At 40.4% G+C, this 26,750-nt stretch overlaps 1 protein-coding gene across 1 annotated transcript in view; it reads left to right on the top strand.

The window, feature by feature from the left end:
• Positions 1 to 7,250: 7,250 nt before the first annotated feature.
• Positions 7,251 to 26,750, top strand: part of fndc5a (fibronectin type III domain containing 5a) — a 33,995-nt gene continuing 14,495 nt past the window's right edge. The window contains exons 1-2 of the mRNA XM_061844355.1: positions 7,251 to 7,279; positions 7,802 to 8,175. Of these exons, the coding sequence (XP_061700339.1) occupies positions 7,251 to 7,279; positions 7,802 to 8,175 (403 nt within the window). The remainder of the gene's footprint in view (positions 7,280 to 7,801; positions 8,176 to 26,750) is intronic.

Below are 26,750 nucleotides of genomic sequence, written 5' to 3' on the forward strand. Positions count from 1 at the left end.
CGCTGATTCATGATGTTCATTATTCGGTTGGACTGCCCGCCTGCCTGCAAGGACCAGGCTGAGCAGACATGTCCTAAGAACCTTCTCTAAATCTCATTCCCTTGTGAAGGCAAGAGCTTAACGACCGTAAGATCGCATCACACAGGCATTCTCTAAAGATTGCAAAAAGTGATTTGGAGGAAGGAAATAAACATGAAAGCGTTCTTAGATGTTGAAAACGATAACTAAAGGAGGAAAACAATATATGAAGATGTCTAAAATGAAATCCAGAATGTTGGCAATCTGTTCAGTGATGAGACAGGATGGGCTGTAACTCCTCAGGTTAGACAGACGTTGCGCTTCAGGGAGAGAAACCTGAGAGGGGAGGGAGGAAAATGACACACTAGTGGGGATGGGGATGATGGTTTCTCTGACCCAGGGTCAGGTGGATAAGGTCTCCTTGCTCAGGTCAAGTGCGGTGCTTCTGATGATTAACTGCCTCTTGGTCCCCGGACATCTGACTGCTGATACTGTAGCCATGGTCATATTGCACATTATCAAATGTGATAGGCTTAGCGCAACACTGCATGGGTTGGATGGGATACACATTCAGAGGAAGACGGTGGTAATGTTTTGTTTCACTGACTCTTGTGCAGCTGGCGTGGAATCAATGCCCACTCATTCTAGTATTCATAATTGCTCTTCCTCCAGATTCTGAGGAGATACTAGAAGGCTGGTGTCATTTGTGATGTGATTACTATAACAACAATAAGACCATGATTTAAACACAATACAATAAACAAAAGTCTACACACCTCTGTTCAAATGTCAGGTTTTTGTGACAGACAGTATATACAGTAAATGAGACTGAGATAAATCCTTTCAAATCTCCCCCCCCCCCCCATTTTTTTGGCCTACAACCTGTACAAATCAATATTTTTTTTTCAAAAAGAGAAGGTAAAATGTTGCTTAATTGTCCACAGCCTTTTATAACCAGGATGTGGATTTCTTGTGTCAATATGTGCCGTACAAGACCGTACAATTGCCTATAACGATATCCAAAAAGCTGATTGACGTGAGACTAAGAACTCAACCTTGTATGTCTTCCGCTTGTCTTGTTCAGGGTCGTGAGGGCCTGGAGCCATTTCCAGCAGACTGCAGGTAAAAGGAAGATTACATTCTGGACTGGTCACCAATCAACCAAAAGGCATGAAAACACAAACCTTTTACACTCACATCCACACCGATACTGATTGGGAACTTTGCCCAGGCAGCCTGTACAGATGAAAGGGAAGTAAGCCACAATGATCCAAAATCCAAATCTGGTAAACCTTTCTGTTCTGTTTGTTAAGAGGTTCGTGATTGCTAAGACCATTTGAGTCAAGAGAGCTGCTTCCATTTCAGAGTTCACTCATTTTCAGACAACAGCATTGCACTAAATATACAAATGCACGGACTCCATGTAGCTGTAATTCGACTATAAGCAAGAATGAAATCATCCAAGAGCCCAAGAAATCAAAGCTTACTATAACACAATATATATACTAAAGTCCAAGGAAACCAATAACAAAATCATTTAAGTCTGAGAATGATACACAAATAGGGCAAAACAGGCAGCTACATATGTGGCGTGGTTATTGCAAGTGCAGTCTGAAGGCATAATTGAGCAGTGAGGGATATGACTGTCATACAGTCATGCAAATTGTCTGATTAATTTGCCTGAATTTAGAAAGCTCTTTACAGTAGGAGGACATGATAGGTCAGCGTCGAAGCATGTGGAGGATGCAATTGCAGATAAACAGGCAATGTCAAACAGGAAGTCTAAAAAGGAAATTTAATACCAATATCAAGGTGCACAACAGCAAAATTTCATGTAGACTTCCAAGGGCTGAAAAACTAGGGCCTCTTTTAGCAGTTCCTCATTTGTATCAAATCTTTGTTGGTGTGACCTTAGACAAAAAGGTGACTGCATAGTTTGGTTTGCTATCTGCAGGCATGCCCTTTACTATGTATCTATAAACTAGGTTGTTAAATATCATGGGATGATATAACCCGTTTCCTTCATGCAAACACGAAGAACTATACCATACAAAAAAAAAATTGGTTAGCTCCACAAAACGGTGCTCTCTGTGCATGTTGTACTGCATTTTCACATGGGGCAATTTATAGAGCTGTGTTAGTTGAGTGTAACTTACATAGGTTTGGACTAATGTTCCATCTCATACTTCCTCTGCCTTCTCCTTTGAAATATTACCTTGGGGAACAGTCCGGTCCTTATTCCTTTGCCAAAGTCAAACATTACGTCTCTCACATACATACAAAGACAAATAAACTGCATCGTCTTTCACCAAGAACATTCACTATATGAACAAGGATTATAGATATCCAATTTACGTTTTCTTTTTTACTTGCTCTTAATATAAGGGAGGAGAAATGAAGATCTCAGGTAGGCCAAGTCTGAGAAATGGAATTCTTGCTTGGGCTGAGTTCTGTGTAAGTTTGCCTAAAGCTGGGAGGCCTTACGACATCCCGTGATTTTTACATGCTATAAAACACTGATTTGTTTCATAGGTCAAACTGATAGATTAGCCATAATATCTGTGAGACCTCTAGTTGCTATAATAGAATTTATGGACATAGCAGGCATATCTTTTGGAATAGGATGTAGTTATAGTGTATATCTGTGACCTGGAAATACATCAGTCCCTTTTTCTACCTGCACACTTTTAGGCCTACATCAGTGACCGGATGAATTGGTTGTCATGTTGTCTGGAGACATCTTACTGGTGAGAGCGCACACGATATTTAGGTCTCCCGGGTCCCAGAGTCACCGCAACTGAGCAGTCTTGGCAGTTTCAGCAACGTCTCTGGTCGTGAGATAGGGGTTTTCATCCACTGACCAAAATGTCTGCAGTCCGAATTCCTGTTCCAACTGTGTGTTGTTGAAGTGTCCTTGGGAAGGACATTAAACCCTATGTTGTTGTAAATTTACAGTATATTAACAATAATAAATTAGTGTATAGTTACACATTGAAAGTTGTAAAAAAAATCATCAGATATAATGAAACAAAACTTAATAGATTTGTGTTTGATATATTTATCTGTCCATCTTGTTTCTTCCATGTTATTGATAAAAGTTCAATCGTTGAGTCACCAAAGACAGAGCAAATCGCCACAGCAGAATAAGCTGCTGGATAATCGGCAGTGAAGATTTGGCATATTATACATTGTCACATCACACTGATGAAATGTTGGTCTGTGTCATTAATGTTACATTTTTAAGGCGCTTTATGCCGAACTGATTCATGGAGAACAAGGAAGCTGTTGTGTGTGTGCATGTGTTAGTACATGCGTGTGTGCACACGTTATGATTGAATGCAATGTGTGAGTGGAGTTTTTTCCTCTGGCCAAATAAAAGAGTTACGTTCGCGGCAGGTTACAGCCGACGGTAACCTACTGAGCGGTTCCAATAAACCTCATCAAGACAGCAGTACCTCTGTGTTCCTTTCAGGACCCTAAAATATGATACATAAAACCTCGCAAAAGTCTGACTATTATTGATCATTTAATGACAAGCTACTGCATATATAGACATGATAACTGAACAGTAAAAATGCACGTTTTACCCATTGATACGTACCTTTCTGTGTAATTGACATTTAATGGTGCATTTTAATGTTGGCAATTTACCGTACATCAAATAAAAACATGGGGCCATTGTTCCTTCCTTTGTGAGCTACGGCAGCTATGAATAATAATATAGCATACCATAATTATGCAGACGCCACACAAATACATCTGTACTTCTCTTACAGCAGGTGTTTATGGATCCACTGAATGACTTTGTCATTGCATCAAACAAATGAAGGGCTGGAAGCGTCAACATTGCCGCAAATTAAGACGAAATAAAACAGAGAGATTTGTCTTAGAAGAACAGAAGGACGGACGTAAGTAATGTTTGGCCTCACCTTCACTCCAGGACTCCCATTAGCCAGTGTCAAGCCAGAAATAGAGGCAGTACTTAAATTTCAACCGTCCAATCCAATGAATATTGTCAGTCTTTTATCACATCTAAGCAGCAGTAAACTACGGTGGGATAGCCATAGTTTGTTCAGAAAATTTTAGGAATGTGGCCGCACAGTGGCCAAATGGTTATGGCACGGATCGCTGTGATTATCCTCTCATCATCCTTTTTTCCGCGCAGTCGTCTCAGTCGAAACTATCAGTTGCGCCATATTTAAAGGGAATGAGAGGAGCTGCTTTGGCAGCAAATATACAGTAGCTGGCTGGAGACTCAACCAACACCCTCAGAACAGCCAGACTGTGTTTGTCTGAGAGATTGCCTACACTGATCAAACCCACCTCTGGTGTCCAGTTGCATTGTATGCCGTAAAAGATTTCTACAACTCACAAAAATGTGTTAGCAAAGTGTTTTAGTTTATTATTATTATTATTATTATTGTTGTTGTTGTACACGTTTATTTTTACACCTGTGTTACAGTTAAGAGCATGCATGTGGAGATATTTTTGGGATGAGGGCTCAAGCCTAAATAAGGGCACCCATCAACAAAATCAAGTAAGGAAAAAACAATTACATATGTATTTAATGTAGTTTTTCTGTTCATAAAATCAACAATCAAAAATAGCCCTATTTAAAAAAGGAGATGAAAGGAAGCTGCAGTGGATATAAAAACTCTTTACACCTCTGCTCAACCATCATGACACCCAGATAAATGATTTTCATACCTTTTCCTACAATTAGTCTACCTATAACCTGTACAACTCATCAAAAAAAAACACATACCTGTTACTATTTATCTCAAATAAATTAAGGTGGGACCATAAAGTTTCTTTTGGCTTGTCCCGTTAGGGGTCACCAAAGCGTTTGTTTGGTACAATTTTTACGCCGGATGCCCTTCCTGACACAACAATTATTTCAAGGACTTAAAGTGGGACTGTCATCCCTATAAACATTCTAAAATCGATATAGATAATTGAGTGTCCCTCGACATCCAAGTGGTCGTTATATTAGTCGAGTCCTCTGGCCTTGCCGTCATCGTCACTTCCGCCGTTGAAAACGCGCAGTGCCTGCTACTATGGAAGCCGAACAACAGAGATATTTGGATTTTTCTGACACCCATTCTGACACCGAAGCTCTTTTCGAAAAGGACAGAATGACACAACAGAGCGAAGTTACCGGGGCAATATTACACCGTTGTTTCAAGCCCTCAGGGCGATATTACACTATTGTTTCGAGCCATATTCAGATGATATCCAATCTCGGCCAAACCGCATCCCGTCCGATCCACTTCCGTGGCGGAGATGAGCCATCGCGGCTCATCGCAGCCGGTGTGGCTTATGACAGAGCCGAGTGGTGCTGCTTTAGGGGGGTGTTCACAGTCGAGCTGGGGCACTGTATGCGCACATGCGACTGAGTAACGCATTCTCGGCTGGGTTCTTCAGAGCCGCCCCCGTCGCAAAGCCCGCCGCGCAGCCTTCGGAGAACGCGGCGCTTCAACCGGTGTGGCTGAGTTTCGGCGCCCGTGGTGGCACATAAGGAGGAGGTGGAGCCGAGCTAGGCTGTTTTTAGGGGTATGTTCAAAGTCACCGCAGTACACGATGAACACCATCGAGACGAGGCTGAGTGAGACATTGTTGGCTGGGCGACGCACACAACAACACATTTCATACGCGGATCTTTTGCTACGTTATGAGAGAGACCAATTACGTGGTGTGCCCCAATGTATTGTTTTTTTTTAGCAGCTGTATACACACCTACCTGTTATTTGGAACCCACAAAGCTCTCGTCCTCTGCACCCGTGCAATCCATTTTTCACAACGAACAGGGTCTCTTTCAAACTTATGAAGGCTAAATCCATTCTCGCGAGAGTTCAAGCAATGTCCAGCAATGCAATGAGCCGGCATTTTGGGTAACACGAAGGAACAACGAGCTACCTTCCCGAGGTAAAAATAATGGAAACAAACGAGTCCACGAGGGGGCACCGCTGTCCTTTACGTCACTTCCTGCTTTTTCTTGAAAACAAATCCCTGAGAGGATTTTCATGGCGGGAGTTACAAAAAGCTGTATACGTCAAAATCATATTTTGTGGTGGAAAAAAAACACATCTGACTATATTGGCTGTGGCTTTTTCATTAATAATATACAAAAAATCATCCGTTTGACGACACTTGACCTTTAAATCCCCCCTGTCATGCTCATGGCTTCCTGCCCAGGCTGGGCGTGGCCAGCCAATTAGGCAGCACACACCTGCACCTTGTCCTGGCTGATGACTCTCAGTATATATAGGACCTGGGGGACGACTAGTCCTCCGCCAGATCGTTGCCCTTGATGCCTCGTTCCCGCACTGGCGTTTGCCTGACTTCTGCTCTCCGTGTACCGACCCACGCCTGTGCCTTGACTACCCTCGTAGGCCTGCCGTTAAAAGTACCTCTGCTTGTTTGGACTGTCTGCCTGATTCCTGACCTTGGACCGAATAAAGGTTACCTCTGTACTGCCTGGTTGTCTGTGGAGTCGTGCATTTGGGTCCGCCCTCGAGCCCCGTTCGTGACACCCCCAAATATCATTTTAGGATGAATTTATAACAGAGAGGGTAAATAAGAAAGAAAAAATGAGCTGCACTAAAAAAGGACACTTTTTCATCCCAGGCAAACACGCAGTTGCTTGATCAGCACTTGGGCTGTATGTGTGCATGTCCGTGGTTGGGGGAAAAAAAATGTTAAAACATTACTTTACAATTTTCTATAGAAGTTACTAAAGGCTCAAAGGTTTGATAATTTTAATTATTTCCTTTTATTTTCATTACAAGAAATTGGGAGCTGATGAGTGTCTGGCAAGAGATTCTGTTCACCTTCAAAGGTTCCACTGTTTTTGCAGTGCTTGTATTATTTCACACCTCCAGTCTAGGGCTTAACCTGTGTAAGGTCACGGGGAGGTGGAACCCTATACCATCTAACCCTGAGCCAGAGGTGGAGTACATAGGTGATTTTCATTTTTGGTAATGGGATGTTTTAGTAAATCTGTCTCTGTGAGACACACACACACACACACACACACACAGAAAGAGTACAAAAACGACATTCCCTGGAGCACGTCACAGGCAGCTGGCTTTGAATCGAGGTGCAAGGCAGCATGTGAAAAACACTTCTTGGAGAGCTACCCCAGGCACAGATCATCCAGTGCCCACCCCCTCACCCCCTCTTCCTCAAGCATAGGCGCTTACACACATAGACACACACTCTTCTAAGACAGCATGCTGCAGGAGATCAACCTGAGCTTCAGGTACGGTAGTGTTTGTAAACTTTTTTAACAGCCCTGGAAGTATGTGAGTTGGTGAAATTGCAAAAATGATTGTGCTTGTCTCTGTTTGGCGGTGGAGGGGGGCATTGGGATGGCGAGGTAAAGCAACTTGTAAGTAGGCACGTGTTTGATTTGGAAGAAGGAAAAACATCTTCAAAGCTGGGCTACAGAGATGGACTGCGTGGGTTGCTGTATGCATATTTAATATGTGAGTGGGCAGTGTTGTTTCAGAGATTGTAGAGCAGGAGAATGAGAGTGCAGATCAGTCTTGATAAAAAAGCTTCTGATGGAAGTCTTTATATGTAACCTTTACAATTTTGTTCATCAAACTTGTGTAATGGGCTGCTACTTGTATTATTGCTGAATGCAAACTAGTAATGTTGACGTTTAAAAGCTTCAAAGTGATGATTTTCATTAGAAAAATAGAGTAAGTTAGTGCCTACAATTATGCAATACAGCTGGTAGAGGTTCTCATAAACAACACTAGCACGTTTCACTCTGCAGCAGCCACCACCTCCAGCATCACAACGAACCACCACCACCACCACCGTCATCATCATCATCATCAGGTGCAGCTCGAGGATTCTTTGGGAGCTCCGCTGGTACACAGAGGAAGGAGCCCACACGCGACAAATGCTCGTGGGCACAGTCGAGCGTGTCGAATGAGGAAGCAGCTACGCGGACTCCTCGGTGTTCTGTTCCCATCCAGACGAGCCTCTCACTTGGGGCGGGGGAGGGGGGTCATGGCAGCCCGGCGCTTAACGGAGCCTCGTTGGCAGGAGGAGTAAATGGGAACGCACATCTTCCGAGCGTTAGAAAGATGGAGCGATTTTTTCTGCTCGTTCTCAGCTGCTTTGGCGTCTCGCGGGTCTCAGCGGGTAAGTTCATGATCAAGTGCGATTGGAAAGACGGTTGTTTCAGTGCGGCACCATCCGTGTCTGAGTGCCTTTTGGCGGTGCCGCGAAAGGTTCCACAGCGGGGCAGCGGCATTCGTGTGCATGGGTGAAAGAGCGTTTGCGGTGATGCGAGCATCGTTGTGCAATGTGGACCCTGCACGAGCACGCTGTGCATTGTCTTTGGAACCTGTGGAGAGTATTTACACCAAGTGGCAATTTATCTGTTATTAGTTAGTGGACTATATTACGATGGCCTACGTGGAATGGCTTTGATGGGCTTTATTAGAAATGTAATTGGCTGTCATATAACACAGTGTGTCCGCGCGTGTGCGTGTGCGTGTGTGTGTGTGTGTGTGTGTGTGTGTGTGTGTGTGTGTGTGTGTGTGTGTGTGTGTGTGTGTGTGTGTGTGTGTGCGCGCATGTGTCTGGAATTTATCAAATCTGTGCAAATGTTATTATATATTACTAAGACTTGAAGCTTATCAAATGTGTCAATTAGGTACAAATTTTATAATATACTACACTGTTGGAGTTTAGCAGGTCCAAAAGGTAGATTAATGTTCACCCCACTGGCAAACATTGTTCTCTGTAATCTGCAAAGACGTACTGTAGTTCATTATGGGAATGACAATAAACATTCTTTAAGTAGCCTAGAAATGTGATCCTAAATAAATCAGCATTATTCATACTGTATACAACACTTATGTACACGAGTTCATGCCCTCATCGTTAGAGCAAATAAGATAAGATATGATGCTACTCATACAACTTCAAATCAGTAATTTAAGCAGTATACTGGAGTGCCTACAAATCCCTGCTGCCGCACATAAAAAGAAAAAAAAAAACACTTGGTCAAACTTTTCACGATATTAAAATCCCCTTTACAAAGACATTAATTCTCTGTTTTGACTGTCAAAAAGGGTATCAATTTAATCACAGGTTCATGTTTGAGGTTGTAGTTTGCAGAGGTGAAAAACTATCCATATCACTGAAAGCAGTTTCTAATACTTTGGGTACCGGAGTCCAAACAATTGCATGACCAAACTTTATGAGATCATGCAAGTGCTCATTCTCTTGTGGCCATTACGTACATGCTTTACAGAAAGCGATTGTTTATAAAATATTTTCATTATTTTTATGGAATCATTAGTGATATACATATAACCGCTGCATGAAAATAATCACGTTTATTTAAGTTGCATAAATAATCAATGACATCACATCTCCTACAAACTAACCTAGAGAACACATAAATTGTATTGAGCTTCTTAAAAAAAAAAAAAAACACTTCACTCATTCATTGTTTGATAACCAACAAGCACAATTGGAATAACATTTCAAATTGTTCTGGCTTCCTTCTATATACCTTTGCATGAATCAGCTCATAAATATCCTTATCTATTATGTAATGGCCATATATAGAGATCCTCATAGTTAATCAAACATTCATAACCTCGTCATATAACCTTTGGATGTACATTTAAAGCATATACAAAATGCATCTATAGCCGCACATAGCAACATCAATTTTACTGTGTATTTACGCAAGGCCCATAAGTATCAAAAAAAAAGGTGAAGGCGTTTTGTTTTTTTTGTTTTTTTTTCGAAAGGCAAACACTAGAAACTCCAGGACGCTCTGGTGTCACGTCAAGTCTGAGTGTCGGCCTGGCAAGAGTGAGTGGGAGTGCAACTATAAAATTTACACCGCGCTGACGTCTTTACTGCATCTGTGTTTATAGGGACTCATAAACAGCTGGTTGAACCTGGGTAAGGAGAGGTAATGTTTCAATTTAAAATGTAAATCGCCTCCCTAACACATTCATGGCAATGAGTCTATAAATTCTCATGGGCCATTTTCCCAGGGCTATTCCAAGAAAAAAGTGGGGGGATCAATAAATCATTCAACAAATTGAACACTGATGCAGAAGGCAAAACGACTCCAACCTTCTCCTTTGTTTTGTCTTGTTTTTAATTAGAATGCAGGTTTATGAGAGCACAGTGATTATGTGTGTATGCTGCATGAAAATATGAACGGACTTTTGGGGCTCAGGATGATAAAGATGCAGGTGATACATATTCAGTCATCATATGGATTACAGAATTGAGAATGGATGTCCAGATCACAATATTATTATTATTTTGGATACGACTCCTTGATTTTACAGATTCGGAGTCCCAATCCGATACCATTAAAGAAGAGCGTGCATCCAAATTTTCTTTATTATATACATATGAGTATGTATATGGTTATACATCATATATACATACAAAAATATATACCAAGAACATATATAGCGTATGTATTACTTGTGCCATTCACAAACCTGCGCACTTAAAAGTTTATTTAAGTATACATTACACGTATTGATCAACTTAAAAATTGTATTGGCGCAACTCTGGCAACTTAACTATAAAAATAAAAAAGAAAGAAAGAAGAGTGGGTTTCGGAACATATTAGCACATTAATGAAAATTGGGCAGATAACATCCATGTTAATAGAATATTAACACTAAGCAAATTACAAATCAATGTGCAGGATGCTTCATAATATTTTCATGGAGCATTTGCACACTTCATTTCCTGGGGTCTGCAAATAGCACCAATTTCCGAGCGAATACATTTGCATCATTATTTATTAGTTTTGTGTGTGTGTTCAGGCTATAATGGAGTTGATGGGATACGTTGTGTGCGTCACTCTGCTCATCTATATACAACCCTATTGCCTTATGACCACGAGCTTACTTGTCACAAAATAATTGAAATGTGTTAAACTTCTTCCTCATGTTAAGTAGTTTGAATGGCACAATGGCTACCATGTCTGACGTTCTCTCGTCTTGTTGACGACGCCCTTCATACAAGGCAGATTTATTTAGAAATACAGTGCCTTTCAACTTGAGATGAGGGTGGGCGGTTGGTGTCTGTGGAATCAGATGTGCGCCAAAAAGAATCGCGCAAAACATATTCGGTCGCAAGCAAAAAACAAGAGAATCAAACAAAATTTCTTGAATTGCAAAAAAAAAAAAAAAGACATTGACAGATACAATCTAGCTTAAAACAATAATAATGTTAGTACTTGCAATATATTTGAAAATAGTGCCCGACTTTTTTGCTCAAGTTTCTATCTCTGTGCGTGGACTGCCTGCGTTGTTCCATTTTCTGTTTGGCATAAAGCTCTCAGGTGGGACAGGCTTTATGAGGATTGCATCCTCGTTAGATCATTTGTTTTGAGTGACAGTTAACACTCCCAGGTGTGATTTTATTTATTTGTATCAATTTTTCCAGCAACAAGAATGTATGATTCAGTTTGAGTTATCTTAACAGAGTTTGTCTTTCATATATGTTGTCAATGCCGTACAAGCAAGAAGTTATGTAACATTATGCTCGTAAGATGTTGGAAGCGTACAGCCAGGTTATCAGTAAGAGCAGCTAAAAAGGGTTAGATACATTGCTAACGTTGGCAACCAGATTGACTTAACAGTACTGTGTACTATATGGCCATTGGCCACATTCCTTTATTATCTTATGATGACCTGAAAATTACATTACTGAATACAATTAAACACATGACCAGTAAGGCTTAAAAATGGAATAAGCATACAAGGGAAGGACAAAATCCTAAATAACTCCTGGAAAACCTTGTTTATATACAATATCCATCCATCCATCCATTTTCTGATCTGCTTATCCTCACAAGGGTTGCAGGAGTGCTGGCAATCGCTGCTAATGATAATGATAACAACCCTCATGAACACTTCCTAGGTCATCAATGAAAGGCAAACAACTATTGTATCTTGTCATCTTGGTGACCCGTAGCGGACACAAATAGCACGAGTGCTTCAGCTGCCACCACGATCCCTCTGCAGCAATGTTTTGTTTACATGTCAGGAGTGGTACAGAGACTCAACGTGATACTGCACATATATTTCACTTGATATCGTGCTTTCTCTTCTGTTAATTTTTCATGGGTATGCCCGTCTTTGTTTTAATATCTTTTCTAACTGTTTTGCAGACTCGGGTTGTTTCCCAATGTTGACGTGCCCTTTTTTTGGGACTATTTAGAGTTCACCAGTCACTAGCATCTCCTCTACGTTGGGGGAAGTCTCATGGAGTAGAAAAAAGTACCGAAAATAATATTGATGACAGCCTTTTTCCATATCGAACCTTAATAAAATATTGATTGAATCCAGCTTCTCGACAAATGGTCCAGCACGAGCCTCTTATAAACCCTAATTCTCTTCACACAAGAATAGACTCCTCTGTTAGATAACATTCACCTGTTCTAACCTGCTTTGTTTTTCTTTTGGTTTGTTAGAGGGTGATGTCATACTTTAGAGATGCATTACCGCCCTCTTCTGTGGTGGAGTGTGGATCAGAAGACATGTGTCTATACATAGCAGGGAGCAAAATATATAAGTAAAAACACAAAAACTTCAAAAAATTGTTCTCTTTGCTAATCCTGTTTGATTTAAAAACCAAAACAAGGCTTTGATCTTAATTTCTTCAGTATTCAGTACATTTCTAATATTAAATAATATAACCCCACTTTTCTTCATGACATCTGTTAGCCTCCCTCTACTGATTTCATACCTTTGACAATAAGAAGTAACGTGTTTAACACTCTCCTCGTCAACTACACATTCACACGAACCTGCTTCCAATTAAACGCATTGTTCCATTTAGCCCATGATTTCCTAATCGTAATCATTCTAATTGTTTGTTCCCTTCTGTTCCTATCCATTGCCCCCATGCCACCCACCATCTGCTGTGTTTCATATAAATGATGCCCTGTGTGACCTCCATTGAAGGTTTTTGCCATTCTGCTTTGATTGTTTTTAATATAAGCCTCGACCTCACCCATCCCAAAAGATATTCCCGATCATTCTTCTCGTTTAAGTGCTTATTTAGCAAAGTAATCAACTTTTTCATTCCCCTTTCTTCCTTCATCTGCTGTAACCCATATAAACCTGATGCCTGTCTCTAATTTACTTAATCTATACGGTATCTCATGAATTTCCAATAACACATCTGACCTAATTTGTGATACCCTGTACTTTACGGACAACAATGCCGATGATTAATCTGAAAATACTAGAACCCGCTTTAAGCAAGACAATGCATGTGTATTTTAAAATCTCTGTCTGACTACTTCCTCCCAGTTTCCTCTTCCTTTATCACTGTGTACTCTTTGTTGTACTACATATGAATGAATGTTATGCCGCTTCCTAGCCATCCAAGCCTTTCCCTCACCTCCTTCTTCTGGTTCACTTCTTTCCACTGCCTCTCCCTTATTGCTGATTTACCACCCTTACAGCCTCTTCAAATTATTTTATTTTTCACCCTGACCTGTTGTACCTGTACCTCCTCTTTCATCACTTCACACCCCCCACACACCACGCCGTGATTCCCTCCGCAATCACAACACTTGGGTTGTTCATCATCCTTTGTACTGTACATATCATGATCCTCCCCAGACCTTGCACACCTTCTCTTTCCTTTACATGTCATTGCTGTAGGACCAAATCGCTGACAGTTGGTTAAAACACTTCACTGTTTTGGGCAAATATTCCCTCACACTGTATGTCATGTAGCCAAGTGACACTCTCTCTGGGAGTCACTCCTCAAAAACCAATAACATGCTCTTACTATTAATTCTAACATCTTTCCTTGATCTTTGCTACCTCCATGCCTCCCTTTGTGCTCATCACCTCAAATTTAATTCAATTTCCTCCAAAAGATACCTCCAACCCATAAGTCTTCTTAACCCCTACTTCAACCCTATTCCCACTCATGACCTTATCCCTTCTTACCTCCTTCATCCTTTACGCTTTTTTCAGTAAATTCCCAGCCGTTAACAATCTCACCATTTTAATATCTCCTAATTGGTTCTAGAAGTGCCACTGACACCAAAAAAACTTGAAATAGTGTGTTGTTAACCAAAAATAAAAAATAAAAATGGAATCATCCGTTTGTTCACAACATGTCAGAATGTTGCCGTCTATTGATTTTTTACTCTCGTGCCGTGAAAAATCTGTGGACTGTGTGGGGTTGTAGAAGAAGCCAGAAATGACGTATTTTGCATACAACTTCAGCTGCAGGATCAAGTGGGTTTACCTGTTGTACAGGCAAAAAAATTAGCTGTTTTCCTCTGCGTTTTTGCCAAAATGCTGGCTCGTTGTATTGCTGGATTTTGCTTGAACACTTAGGAGGATGGATTCCCCCTTCCCACGTTTCCAAAAGACGTTGTGGAAAAAATGGATTGCACAGGTGCAAAGGACAAGAGCTTTGTGACTTCCAAATGACAGGTAGGTGTGTATGAAGTTGGGGGACTAATTTGTTTCACAGTTTATAGCATATGTTACGTGTGAATTTCGAACAAATCCCGTTGGTGACACCAGCAAAATATAAGAAAGTACTTGTATTGTGTTGAAGACAATTTAATCACACACAATATAATACAACACAAAACAATAACAAAATAGTACAAAGTACTAGTACAAAGACAGTTTAGTAACGTGTAACACAAGCTAACTAGCGAAACAACGTATAGTCACCAAAGTCAAACAAATGTTCCAAATAGGCGAATGTAATTTCCAGCGAATGTTCGAAGTCAAGGCAGAAGACAGCGTGGCGTTCGTGTACTTGTGTACTTGTCTAAAAGCAGCAGTGTTAGTAAAGAAGCTCCGTCGACAGCCATCCTCCTGAACATTCCAGACATCTGATGTTAGACATCAACCCTAAACCCTAACCCTAACCTTCTCTCAGAACGTGACAAAAGATCTGCGTCATAATAACTTAATAAAGTACGTAAGTCAGGGGTGCTCAACGTGTTGATGCGCACGGGCCACCGTCAGCGTTGGCGCGGGCCCCCGTTTCCCCCAACATGGAGGTCGGACGGGTGGGGAGGCGGGCGGGCGGGTGTGTGCGGTCACACCAGGGGCGGGGAGGAGAAAAGAGCCCCCCCACCACTGGTGTCTGGGCACCCCTGACGTAAGTAACAAAGTACGTTAAAAAGGAAAATAAAGAGAAGAATAAAGAATGAATAATATCAATAACAATGTAGACACACATAGCACATAACTCTAGATTAATTTCAATAACATCCATGATATTTATTTTGCCCAGCATGGGTCCTCCTGAGTACGCTACATACACAAGACTTGTAAAAGGGTTAGGAAATTGAACAGTTACAGGCCAGTCATTTTGAATATTTCATAGGGTCATTCGTCCTCTTCGTCACCCCACTCGTCTGTCTGTCGGGGTGTCTGTTGTTAGTGGAGAAGTGATCCACATATCGTCTAAATATGGCTCAAAATGATATGGTAAAATGGCCCCAGTCGCTTCACTTGCTTCTGAGGTGTTTTCTTCCTCAAAAAAAGCTTCAGTCTCAGAAGGGGTGTCAGAAAAATCTGATAATTGCTCTCATTCATCTGCCATTGCATTCAGCACGGTGTGTTTTCAATGCCACGGCCCCAGTGTGATGCCTACACATGACGTCACAGACAAATATCGCTGCCACTGGGATGCGCGTTGTGTCGAGTCAGACTTACACAACTTTGAGCTTTTATAAAACACTCCCAGCTCACTTTTTCCGACTGGTGTTATCATTAAAGTGATTAGTATTATTTGTAGTTTTGTTAACAACACCTATTTTAAAATGTGATTTTTGGTGGCACTTTAAGGATCAAATTCAGTTTAACAGACAAAAAAACTCTTTTCTTGTCACTAAACTGTAGAATCCCTTTAAATTCCCTCTCCACCACTACATTGTTACCATTTCCAACTTTTTCAACCTTTGAAGTCATCCTTTGATTTTTTTTGTACCTTCTCCCTCAAAAGGATTGTCCCTTTTCCCTGCATTCCCATTACTGTCATACTTCACATCTATGTCATCGCGACTGTCGTTTACCCAATTCCCTCACTATAACACATTCACAGCACAGTTAAGCCTACCCACCAACTGTTTCTTGGACTTGCAGACTTTTTTTTTTTGTTTTGTTGAGGATCGATCCTCGGCTCTGACCACCCGGACCTGGCCGAGGTATTGCCTGTATTCCACCCGTGGGCTCTTCCATTCGCCTTTGTCCAATATCTTTCACCATAACACCATGCTGCTCAGTTCTGCGCTGGACCGAGACAGCTGAGCTCCTTGCTGTGACACATCAAGCAAAAAAAAATAGGCAATGTTTTCATATAGTATCACTTCACTTCTTCTGTCGCAGTTTCACTTTAGAAATGGTGGCATTTTCAAGATGCAGTCATGGATGTCTTTTAACTACTAACTATTTGTTTTTTAGCTAACACACTGTGTTAACATAGTATCCATAGTTCTACTTGTTTCATATTCATCCACAGATATGAAGGTGAGCTCTGTCAGCGCTATAGCAGCCCCGCAAACGACGTGCCATCAAAGTCAATGCATGGACATTAAAATTCATCCATAACTTGCTTATTTCTCAAACAATTTTCATTAGGTTTACTTTTCCTCAATGCAAAAATGTGTTTTATTATAGCATAACATTTGGGGGAAAAAAGCCTCCCAAAATATTTGTACTTGTTGAAAAGTCGCTTCCACTTGCCTTGTTGTAGTTCTGCAGCATTTTAGATAAATGTATGCAGCACGATGTACCAGCATCGTGGCTTTTGGTTTTCTTACTGTCCAAACACATGCGCTGATGACTTTGACCTCACTAGCTTAGTGTCACTGTAGGCATACAAGCGATATGATATGATATGATATTCATCGACCAGACTCAACATTGTTCTTCATCTCTTATTTCTTCTCCATCACTTACGAGTATCTATGTACTATTTTTACATAGTGGCCCCTAGTGTTTGGACTGAGACACTACAAATAAAATGCCTTATGTTACAGGCTGTATTTAAATGTGTGGGAGGACTTGGTTAATAATGTAGATGGATGTTAAAATGTCAGTAATGGCAATTTGTTACTCTAAAACATGTATTTTAGTGAAAGACTGTTGAAGAAAATGTGGTACTTCTTTTTTAACAATACTAGGTTAACAGAAAATATTTTCATCACAATCGCAAAGCATCCTGGCATTATCAAGAATCAATCGTCAGTGTGTGTGAGTACTCTAATGTAAGTAGTTGTACTTGGTCTCAAAAAAGTGGTACAGTATTGGTGTATACGTACAAATTAAATTGACAGATTCAACTATTTACACTTTTTTTAACCCATCCATCAATGACTGATAAACTCACCTATTCGCCAAAGTATAGTATAGAAAAGCACAGTATGTCTGCTGCCACCCTGTGGCATTTCAGTGCAAGTAACTCCAGGTAAGTAACCTGAAGACCTTAATGTAGTGCTTTGCCACCATCTTTTGGTATCTTGGGACCAAGGAACTATATTGAAGTGAATTGAGAAGCATGGTAAGTACATTGCCACCATCTTGGGCCATCGACAGGCAATTTTAATCCTTCCTAAAGTGGGTATCAATTACTCGATAACGTTCGCTATTTTGACAGGGCTCGATCCCTTGTAGCATTTTTAACCAAGCTTACCAGACTTTAGCCTACGAACTCAAATGAAGCAGCATGACTTTGTTTAGGCCTTAGTACAATGAACCAATAGATCATCGAAAATCAGAATGGATCTTAATTAGCACTTGATGAGTTGAATTAAAGCAGAAGAGAGGAGAGGCCATTTTTTAAGCATCCTTTCAAATTCCAACATACTGTAGATGGTTTGTAACATGGTTGTTCTTTTCTGAAGCACATTGTCACCATTCTCTGCACTTCATATAGAGTCCTTAAGTTGTCCGTTGAGCTCATAGAAGGTTTAGTGAAGCACACTTGAATGGTGAGAAGACCTTGTGTTTTGTGGAGAGGGCTTGTGTGCTCATGGTAGCGTGACAACTGAGGCCAGGGGATATTTTGGGCAAGACATTATCAAAGATTTAATCACATACAGTCTTGCGATGATACATACTGTATGTAGAATGTGCACGGCGCTGCTTGTGGTATGACTGCCTAAACATTTACTGTATACGAGGGCTTGTGCGAGATTTACTACTCCACAATGACATCTCGAAATTAACTAGTTGCTGATCACATGTTTTGAAAAAGATGAGTCCATCAATCCATCCATCCGTTTATCCTCACGAGGGTTGTGGCAGTGCTGTAGCCATTCCCACTAATCGGGCAGGAGACAGGGTGCACCCTGAACTGTTTTCCAGCCAATCGCAGGGCACATGGAGACAAACAGCAGCACTCACAATCACACCTAGGGCCAATTTACAGTGTTCAATTAATGCACGTTTTTTGGATGTGGGAGTGCCCGGAGAAAGCCCATGCAAGCACAGAAAGAACATGCAAACTCCACAGGCGGGGCTGGGATTTGATGTCCTCAGAACTGTCAGGCTCTACAGCTGCTCACCGTGCCGCCAAAGATGAGTCCACTGAATGAAATTATTGTGGCAGTCCAATTTGTCTTTTATTTCCAAATGCCAGGAAGAGAGAAAACAAGATAAGCTTTAGCAGGATTTTGTACCGCTTTTCTCCCCACAAAATCAAAATGAAAGGAGAGCGGAGAAATTGTTGGAAGTTTTTTTTCCTCCTAATTCCTACTTTAGTTTATTATTTTATTTTTATTTTATATATTTGTTTTATTACTGTACAGAAAATATACCAAAGATGTGTTCAGTGACGAGTCAATGTTGACTCAAGTTTCATCATTACTGTTTAAAAATGAATAAAAAAAAACAAGAAAATCCTCCACTGTCATACAATCAGGGTTGCAAAGATTATTTTGGAAATGTAGATGGTTACAGTTACAAGTTAAACCTGTTGAAATTGTAATAGTAGCGTAACTGTTTCATTTACATTTTCAAAGTAACATAATTACATTTGATAACATTTAAATTACTTTTCATAATTTTGAATGGCTGCATAACATGTGTTTGTTGCATTTTAATCTTTTTCTATGAAATTTGTGAATCACCAACACTGCATACAGTGTAACTATAGCATTTTATATAGTATTATGTGAGGTTGTGAAGTCTTCTTTCTCACCAAAGGATCTAAAAATTGATATGTGCTGCTCACCACTCGTACAAAAATTGCAGGCTGGTATGGGATTCTTTAGATGAACGCTCATATTTGTTTGGCACAGTTTTTACGCCGGATGCCCTTCCTGACGCAACCCTCTGCATTTATCCGGGCTTGGGACCGGCCTACAGATTGCACTGGTTTGTGCCCCCATAGGGCTGCATTAGGCTATAGGATTCAATATTGGATTCAATTTAGGTCAAACTAGTAGGCTGACGTGATATTAAATGTAAACTTGAGGAGCATGAGGCACCGTATAAGGCAAGGTAAACAGGAGCACTAATTGAGTTGAGAAAAGTGGACAGAGGCAGGAGAGCCTGGACAAAACTCACGTAAGCACTGGGACAACATACACGCAGGAAGGCCTGAGGTGGGATTGGAACCGCAAAATCAAACTCTCAGAGGTAGACAAGCTCACCATGACACCACCATGCTGTCCAGTTTAGGTTGATTTGATTTTGAAGATAAGGAAAATCATTGTACAAATGGTTGAATATAAGTGTGATATTTGGAATTAAGGATAGATTAAACATGGTATAGAGGTCGTGCAGCTAAAAAAGCTAAAAAAAAAAAAGTGGTATCGGTGTATCCTTACATTTTATACTCACACATTCAACTACTCAAAGATAAAGTATATTTTTAACCCATTATTCACAGATAGATTTGCTGAATTAAAAAAAAAAATACTGAAGGAGAGCAGGACATGACCCTTGAATCAGTTGTTTTGCACATACTGCCACTTTTGTAGTAAAAAATCGACCGAATACGTACATATACTGTCATAGCCCACTACACCAAGCAACATGGCTGAAACCAACATTACTGTTGTGCAGTGTGTAGAGTTCTGCCACTAGTTTTCATGAGCGGTCGACCATTGACAACTGGTTTTGACGGCAATTCAAAATTAGAATCGGCATTAAACGGTGTTGCGGCGTTGCCGTGGTAACATCTAATCAAAAATCCAGCAGTACAGTTTATCAAATGTCTGATGAAAAATAGGTTTCATACTGAGAAGTCACCAAATGCACCACAATGCGTTCCTTGCAAAGCTGTCGAAATTTTTACACTCTACTCAATGTGGCGTCTGTACAGTTACATTTTTATTCTGATGGGCACCAAAATGTTGTCACCAAAGGCATATTGAGACACTTTTTAGAATGACCTTTTAAAATTGCATTTTTAGATGCAATAAAACCAGACAGACGTCCTAATGTTACAATGCAATAAATGTCACACAAAGGCAGCATTCAAACACGCATGAAGGAGCATTTCTAAAACTTTCACTTGACCATTCAAATGAGATACATTAATGCCTCATGTTTGCTTCATTTTCAATCATTCTGACTTTAGTGTGAGTGTGCCGTTGACTTTTGTTTGTGTGCTTACGTGTGTGCCCATATGTGCGTAGGTGCATGCGTTCATTTGCCCCTGCATGCACGCACAAGGACGAGCCCAAATGCTAAGATCTCTTTTGACACACGTGAATGCAATCTCCAGGTCATAAAGGCCTGATGGTTCTATCATGGCACATCAAATATAAATGAGGTGAGCGGCCCTCTGCACTGAATGTGTGTTAACCGCCAAGCGCAAAGAGCAGCTACAGCCCACAGGGCTCTCACACTCACAAAGCTGTTGGTGAGGTGAAATAAGTAGCCCTGTGATGTCATGGGTCAACATTTAAAATCATCAACTTGTGTTAATTTACTCCTTGTAATTTGTACTGTAATCCCTCAAACAGAATAATAACGCTATTTCTTTAGTAATTAGCATGTACATGGTCCACTGGAAACAAACGAGTGCCTTTTTTCCTTTGGGTAAAAAGAATAGTTGTGTGGATCCGTATAGTCTTTATTATATTATGTTTATGCTATTTAGTAATGTCGGAGTGCAGGCAAGACGTGAAACCAAACACAGGGAAGCAGGAGAAGCAAGTCAGGGAAGCAGGTGTACTCTCCAAAAAGTATGTCTTGAAATAAGGCAAAAAAAAAAAAAAAAAGGTTAATGGAAAAAGCTGAACACTAAATTCACAAAGTCCCCGAAAATGAACAAAGAAAGACAAAGAAACAAAATGCTCACCACTCCAGGAAACAACAATGGCAACAACAATGTAGCCACGCAAAATGCAAGAACGCAGGGAAGTACCTTCAAAGAAATTGACGAGAAAACAACGCACTAGTGGCTAGAGGAAGATGATTGGTAGACAGAAGGAGCGCAACTGACGGAAACATGACAAGTTGGCAAGACATGAACAAGGGACACAGAAAAACATGACATAACATGAAACAAAACCAAACTCAATGACAAAACCAAGCATTCTATTTAAAAAAATCTATATTTAATTTTTTTTTTAATCTGCCCTAGTAAATGTCTGAATCCTTTTTGCAGTTGAGCACCCAACTCTTTACTCACGTCACAAATTGTCTCCCATCATAAAAATTTATTCCTTTTGCAAAGATTAAATATATTATAATAAAGGAATAGCCCTATTGTTTTACTATCTTGCCAAATATCGTACTAGACTGTTGCGTGGAACCAAGCAGTTACTTTAAGAATTAGGAATTACAACTTTGCAGGTTGTTTGGTTTCAATGAATGGGTACCAAAAAGTGGTACATATATTCTGGTGCACTTTTCTCAGCTAAAAAAGCAGAACCAAACTGTAATGCTTAGTAGAATTTGGGTTTTATGAATTAGGCGCACAGTGATGCAGAAAGTAAAAGGAACCATCAGGAGATGTAAACACAAGAGATTTATTTCTGCTTCTAAATATAATGGACAACACGCAGTTATGAAGCACTTTTCCTTGCAGGTTTATTCATTAGCATCCCGAGGAGCAGAACCACCATGACTTTGACTAATGTTTTTCCAACGCTAGTGGAGCTGTGACAATCCGCAATAGCTTCTCTTGGGGGCTGATAGAAGCCGGTGGAGGGAACCACCCTGCAAGCTTTTACGGCTCCTCGGTCTCTCAAACTCTGAGTGGGTATTAAAACACAACCTCTTTCACCCTGTGAGCCTTGCACTGTAATCAGTGGGGGCAACAACAGATTTTTCATTTACATTAATTACATTAAAGGGTATGGAATGTCGAATTTCTAACACAAATGATCCTATCTAGACAAAAGTATATGTTCAATTGTTCCATAAAATGCATATTTTGTTCGATACTTTTACCAAAAATATAAGTGTTTATGACTTAAGTTCCGCAAACTTTGACCTAGTTTCTCTTGCCTGCAAAACGACTGATTTCATGGGCGGACCTCTGATGTCACAAGTTCTGGGATGGGCTGTTTTGGAACGACGATAAACTGGGAATCTTTTGTATTCAAGCTGAAGAAAAACCCATCCGTTTCGAGAACTCCTCAGTGGTTGTAAGATAAAACCAATCCATAATAATGATTTGTTGTTATTTTTATTTTCTTTTATTATTATTGTTAAAACTGTGCCAAATAAATATGACCGTTCATCTGAGATGACATGCTGTGGCGACCCCTAACGAGACAAGCCGAAAGAAAGCAGGATGATAGTATATTATTACTTAGTTGTGAAAATATGCCAACTTAGACTATGTTATCAACTTCTGTGTGTTTTGGTGCAATAAGCATTTTACACGCAAAATGGTCACAGTTGTCCTATATCAAATCACTAAATACACGGTTTGCATAATTTCAAAACAAGACCGAAAACTGTATACATTCAGGATATCGAAGCCTTTACTATTTATCAGTTTATGACAAACTAAACCAAATGAGAACTTCAGAATCACTTAACATTATGGTTAATTGAAGACTCTAATTTGTCCGCAGGTGTGAATGTGAGTGTGAATGATTGATTCGATGAGCCCTGTGATTGGCTGAAAACCAGTTCAGGTGTACGCAGCCTCCTGCCCAAAGCTAGCTGGGATAGCCTCCAGCATACCCACAACCGTAGTGAAGATAAGCGGTGTAAAAACAGATGGATGGGTGGATGGATGGATATTAATGACTATTTCATTGAATTCCTGTTTTCACAAATGTGTAATATACATCCAGTGGGTTCATTCTTGTGGTGAATTTCAAGGATTCTGAGCAATCCAAAAGATCAATATGCTGAGCACATTGTCTAGGATGGCCTTTAGAAAACAGATCTTATTGAGGACGGGTAGCTTGATTAATTAATGAATGTGGTAGGAATGCCAAAATTATAGAATATTCCAGATGTGATTAAATTACTTGACTGGTACAATTGGTTATCACATCTGCCTCGCAGTTCTAAGGGTTTAAATCCCGTTCCCGGCTGTGTGGAGTATGCATGTTCTCGATATACCCGCATGGGTTTTCTCTGGGTACAATAGTGACCTCCCACATCCCTAAACCACGTATGGCAGGCTGATAGAGCAACATAAATCATCAACATGTGTGAATGTGAGTGCAAATGCTTGTCTATACTGTATGTGCCATGAGATTGGTTGGCAACCGCTACCCTGCCTCTCGCCCAAATATAGCCAGGATAGGCTCTAGCACGCCCATCACCCGAATAAGGATTACCGGGCCGGAAAATGAATGGATGAAATTCCATTGTTACTTATTCCAAATACCGTGAATGCACATTTCCTGACTAAATGTCTGGGGTCCAGTGTGCATATTAAAAAGAACTATTTAAAGTGGATGTTCAGACATTTAAAAATATTTACTCACCGGCTACATCATTTGGTATAACTGTGCAATCTAATGAGATTCAATCCAAGAACTGTATCAAAATTGCTACCTTCTTAAATGCATGAATGCTCAATTTGCATTCATTCTATGACTGATGTTGTAGGGTCTAAGAATAATAATGTGCATTTCACACAGCCACAGTAAGGCAATGAAGCAGACTAAACAGGAAGCGTAATCCTTTTTAAATACCTAGTTACATTGATTTGTTTCCTTCAATTCAAACACTTAACAATTCATAGCAAGGCTTAGCTATTCCTTGGCACTTGTTTTTTGTTTTTGTTTTTGTTTTTTTTACTTCACCAAATCAGTAGATGCAGGTGAGCTTTTCTGCTATTCCACTGCATGGCTCAAAATTTTATGCTTGTGATGCGTTGTTGTCTGTATGTAAACCGTCCATTGTCAAAGTGAAAGCCAAGAAAGATAGAAACAACCACAGGGGAAAAAAAAATGACAAATACCCAAATTGAAGTAATAAACCCAAAGGAGTAAATGTATAATGCGTTCCCATGTGGTCGGCATAAAAATGAGGAAGATGTTCATTAAATAATGATGAGCCAATACTGTGTTCATATTCCCAAGGTGTGTTTGGAACTTCCTTCCCCTTTGCCGTCTGTAGTTTCACACAAACACTCCTTATTTTCGTGGCTTCTCTAATGAACAGAGATATTGGAGAGTTGTCACCCTTGACTCCACTCAGTATACTAGCTTCTATCTATAAACAAACACACTCTCACCAGGACATCCAGCTTGGCTCAAAGTCACAACCATATCTCAAAGCGATCCACACAAGTACGCTCACAGAGACTTTATGAAGACATATGTCTGCTGTTTCCTTAGAGCCAACTGTCATGAGTATATTTAAAGTCTGTGGTCACTGGTGACCCTCAGTGTCTTTTAAAACACAATGAAATCGAAGAAATGAGGTGAGTAAAGACATGAAAGCAATGACCGGAAGCTTTCAGATGTGATGATCGCGAGGGTGGTCGCTAGAGAACTATGATGGCTACTGTATACACAGGCATGGCCATTTTATACAGCTTAATTCTGTTCTCAGGGATTCAACTCAACTTAATTTATGGAGCACTTTAAAAACAGCCACAGCTGAAACAAAGTGCTGTACATTTATATTCCTGTAAATATACTTGTCAATCCTGCACCACCTCTTCTGGCTTGTAACCAAACTGTCAGTCTTTTGCCGGCAGCCTGCTGTTGCACCAGGGGCCTGTTAGTGGTCTGGTGTGAATGGGTTCAAGGTGTATCAAGTTGTGGTTTAACAAGATAAGTGAGAGAAGTGCCTAATCTCATTTGATTTTGGTATACTGGAACTCCTGGAGGTTGCAGTTTGACTGGAAACAAACTACTGTGGTTTTGTAATAGCTGTTAGTTCATCAGTTGTCACGTAACCTCACATTCCCTAAAATTATCAATGGAAGGAATGGTACAAATCTCCAGTCCTTTTCAGGCCAATCCCAATTCTACCCCTTAGCCCCTCCATTTCAGTTTACCCCTTTCCCTTCGGCCTTCTTCTAGAGAGCCAATATGAAGGGGAAAGATAATAATAATTCAGTAGCGTGTGATCGAATGTGAGCAGAGTAGAGCCATAAGTCACAATTTGTGTTTTTAATTCTGTTATTAATAAACACCAGTAAGCCTGTTTCCCTGGCTATATACCCTGGTTTTGATCCAAAGTCTGCTGGGATAGATTCCAGCTCATGCAAGACCCAAATTGGGACAAACAAAATAGACAGATGGATGGAGGCCTGTGGCCTTAGCAACGCTACTCCCGTATTCCGTAACACAGTCTCCATCATGTTTGACACATATTATAATGCGCACTGACATATAAACTGTACATTTCCCTCCTCATACTTCCCATTAATCTGCTAAATAAAAAAGGTACAAAATTAACTTTCATCTGTCGTATAATGAAAATCAGATTCCAGATTCAACCTTAACGTGGATGGTTTCCTCCTCCATCCCAAAGACATTCATGGGTGTTTATTGAAGACTAAATTGCTTGGTACGAACATGAGTGCAAATTTTTGTTTGTCAATTGGCTGGCGATCAATTCTGGGTGTATGACGCCTCTGATCCAAAACACTGTGGTTTGTATGGCTGTGTTGAGGGTATTTTCCCACCCACGTGCACAATTCCACGTGAGCAGACTTGTATAATGCAGTGAAAACTAGATGGGAAATGTGTCTGGAGGTCACTCATTCCCTATGCAATACTAAAAATAAAGATGCAACAACAGTATGGGGCAGGCGGGTAAACGCACATAATGTCAATTAACATTCACATTGTAACACATATTGAGGCATTCAGGGGACTCACTCCCTGACTGATTAAAAAAATATACAAAATGACGCGAGGCATGCTGGAAAATCATCTAACAGCAAAGCTGCCTTGTCTTGACAGTGACGAAGGAAGGAAGATTAGCTTTTGTATGTTGCAAAAGCAGGGTCCAAAAAACAATGAGCCAGTACAGAGCATCTTAATATAACTGCTTAGAATTGATTAGAAATACAAATTAAAAGTGAATGACTAGTAACCTTTACAGCAAGTAAACTTCAAAATCACAGATGCACATTTCATAAGGTTGGAAGACTTTGATCTGTGGGGTGCGCAATGTAATTAGAGGGTATTATATATGATAATTAGGGTAATTTGGTCCCAGCCAAGGTTTTTTCTATTACTATTCTCGATGTATGGTTCGTTTTGAGCGTGATGACCTTCACTTGCTTTGAGAATTCATTGGACTTTACATTAGCTGCTCCTGTCAAACAGTCGC

This window comes from Syngnathoides biaculeatus, chromosome 15, assembly GCF_019802595.1.
Source record: "Syngnathoides biaculeatus isolate LvHL_M chromosome 15, ASM1980259v1, whole genome shotgun sequence".
In the NCBI taxonomy this organism is placed as follows: Eukaryota; Metazoa; Chordata; class Actinopteri; order Syngnathiformes; family Syngnathidae; genus Syngnathoides; species Syngnathoides biaculeatus.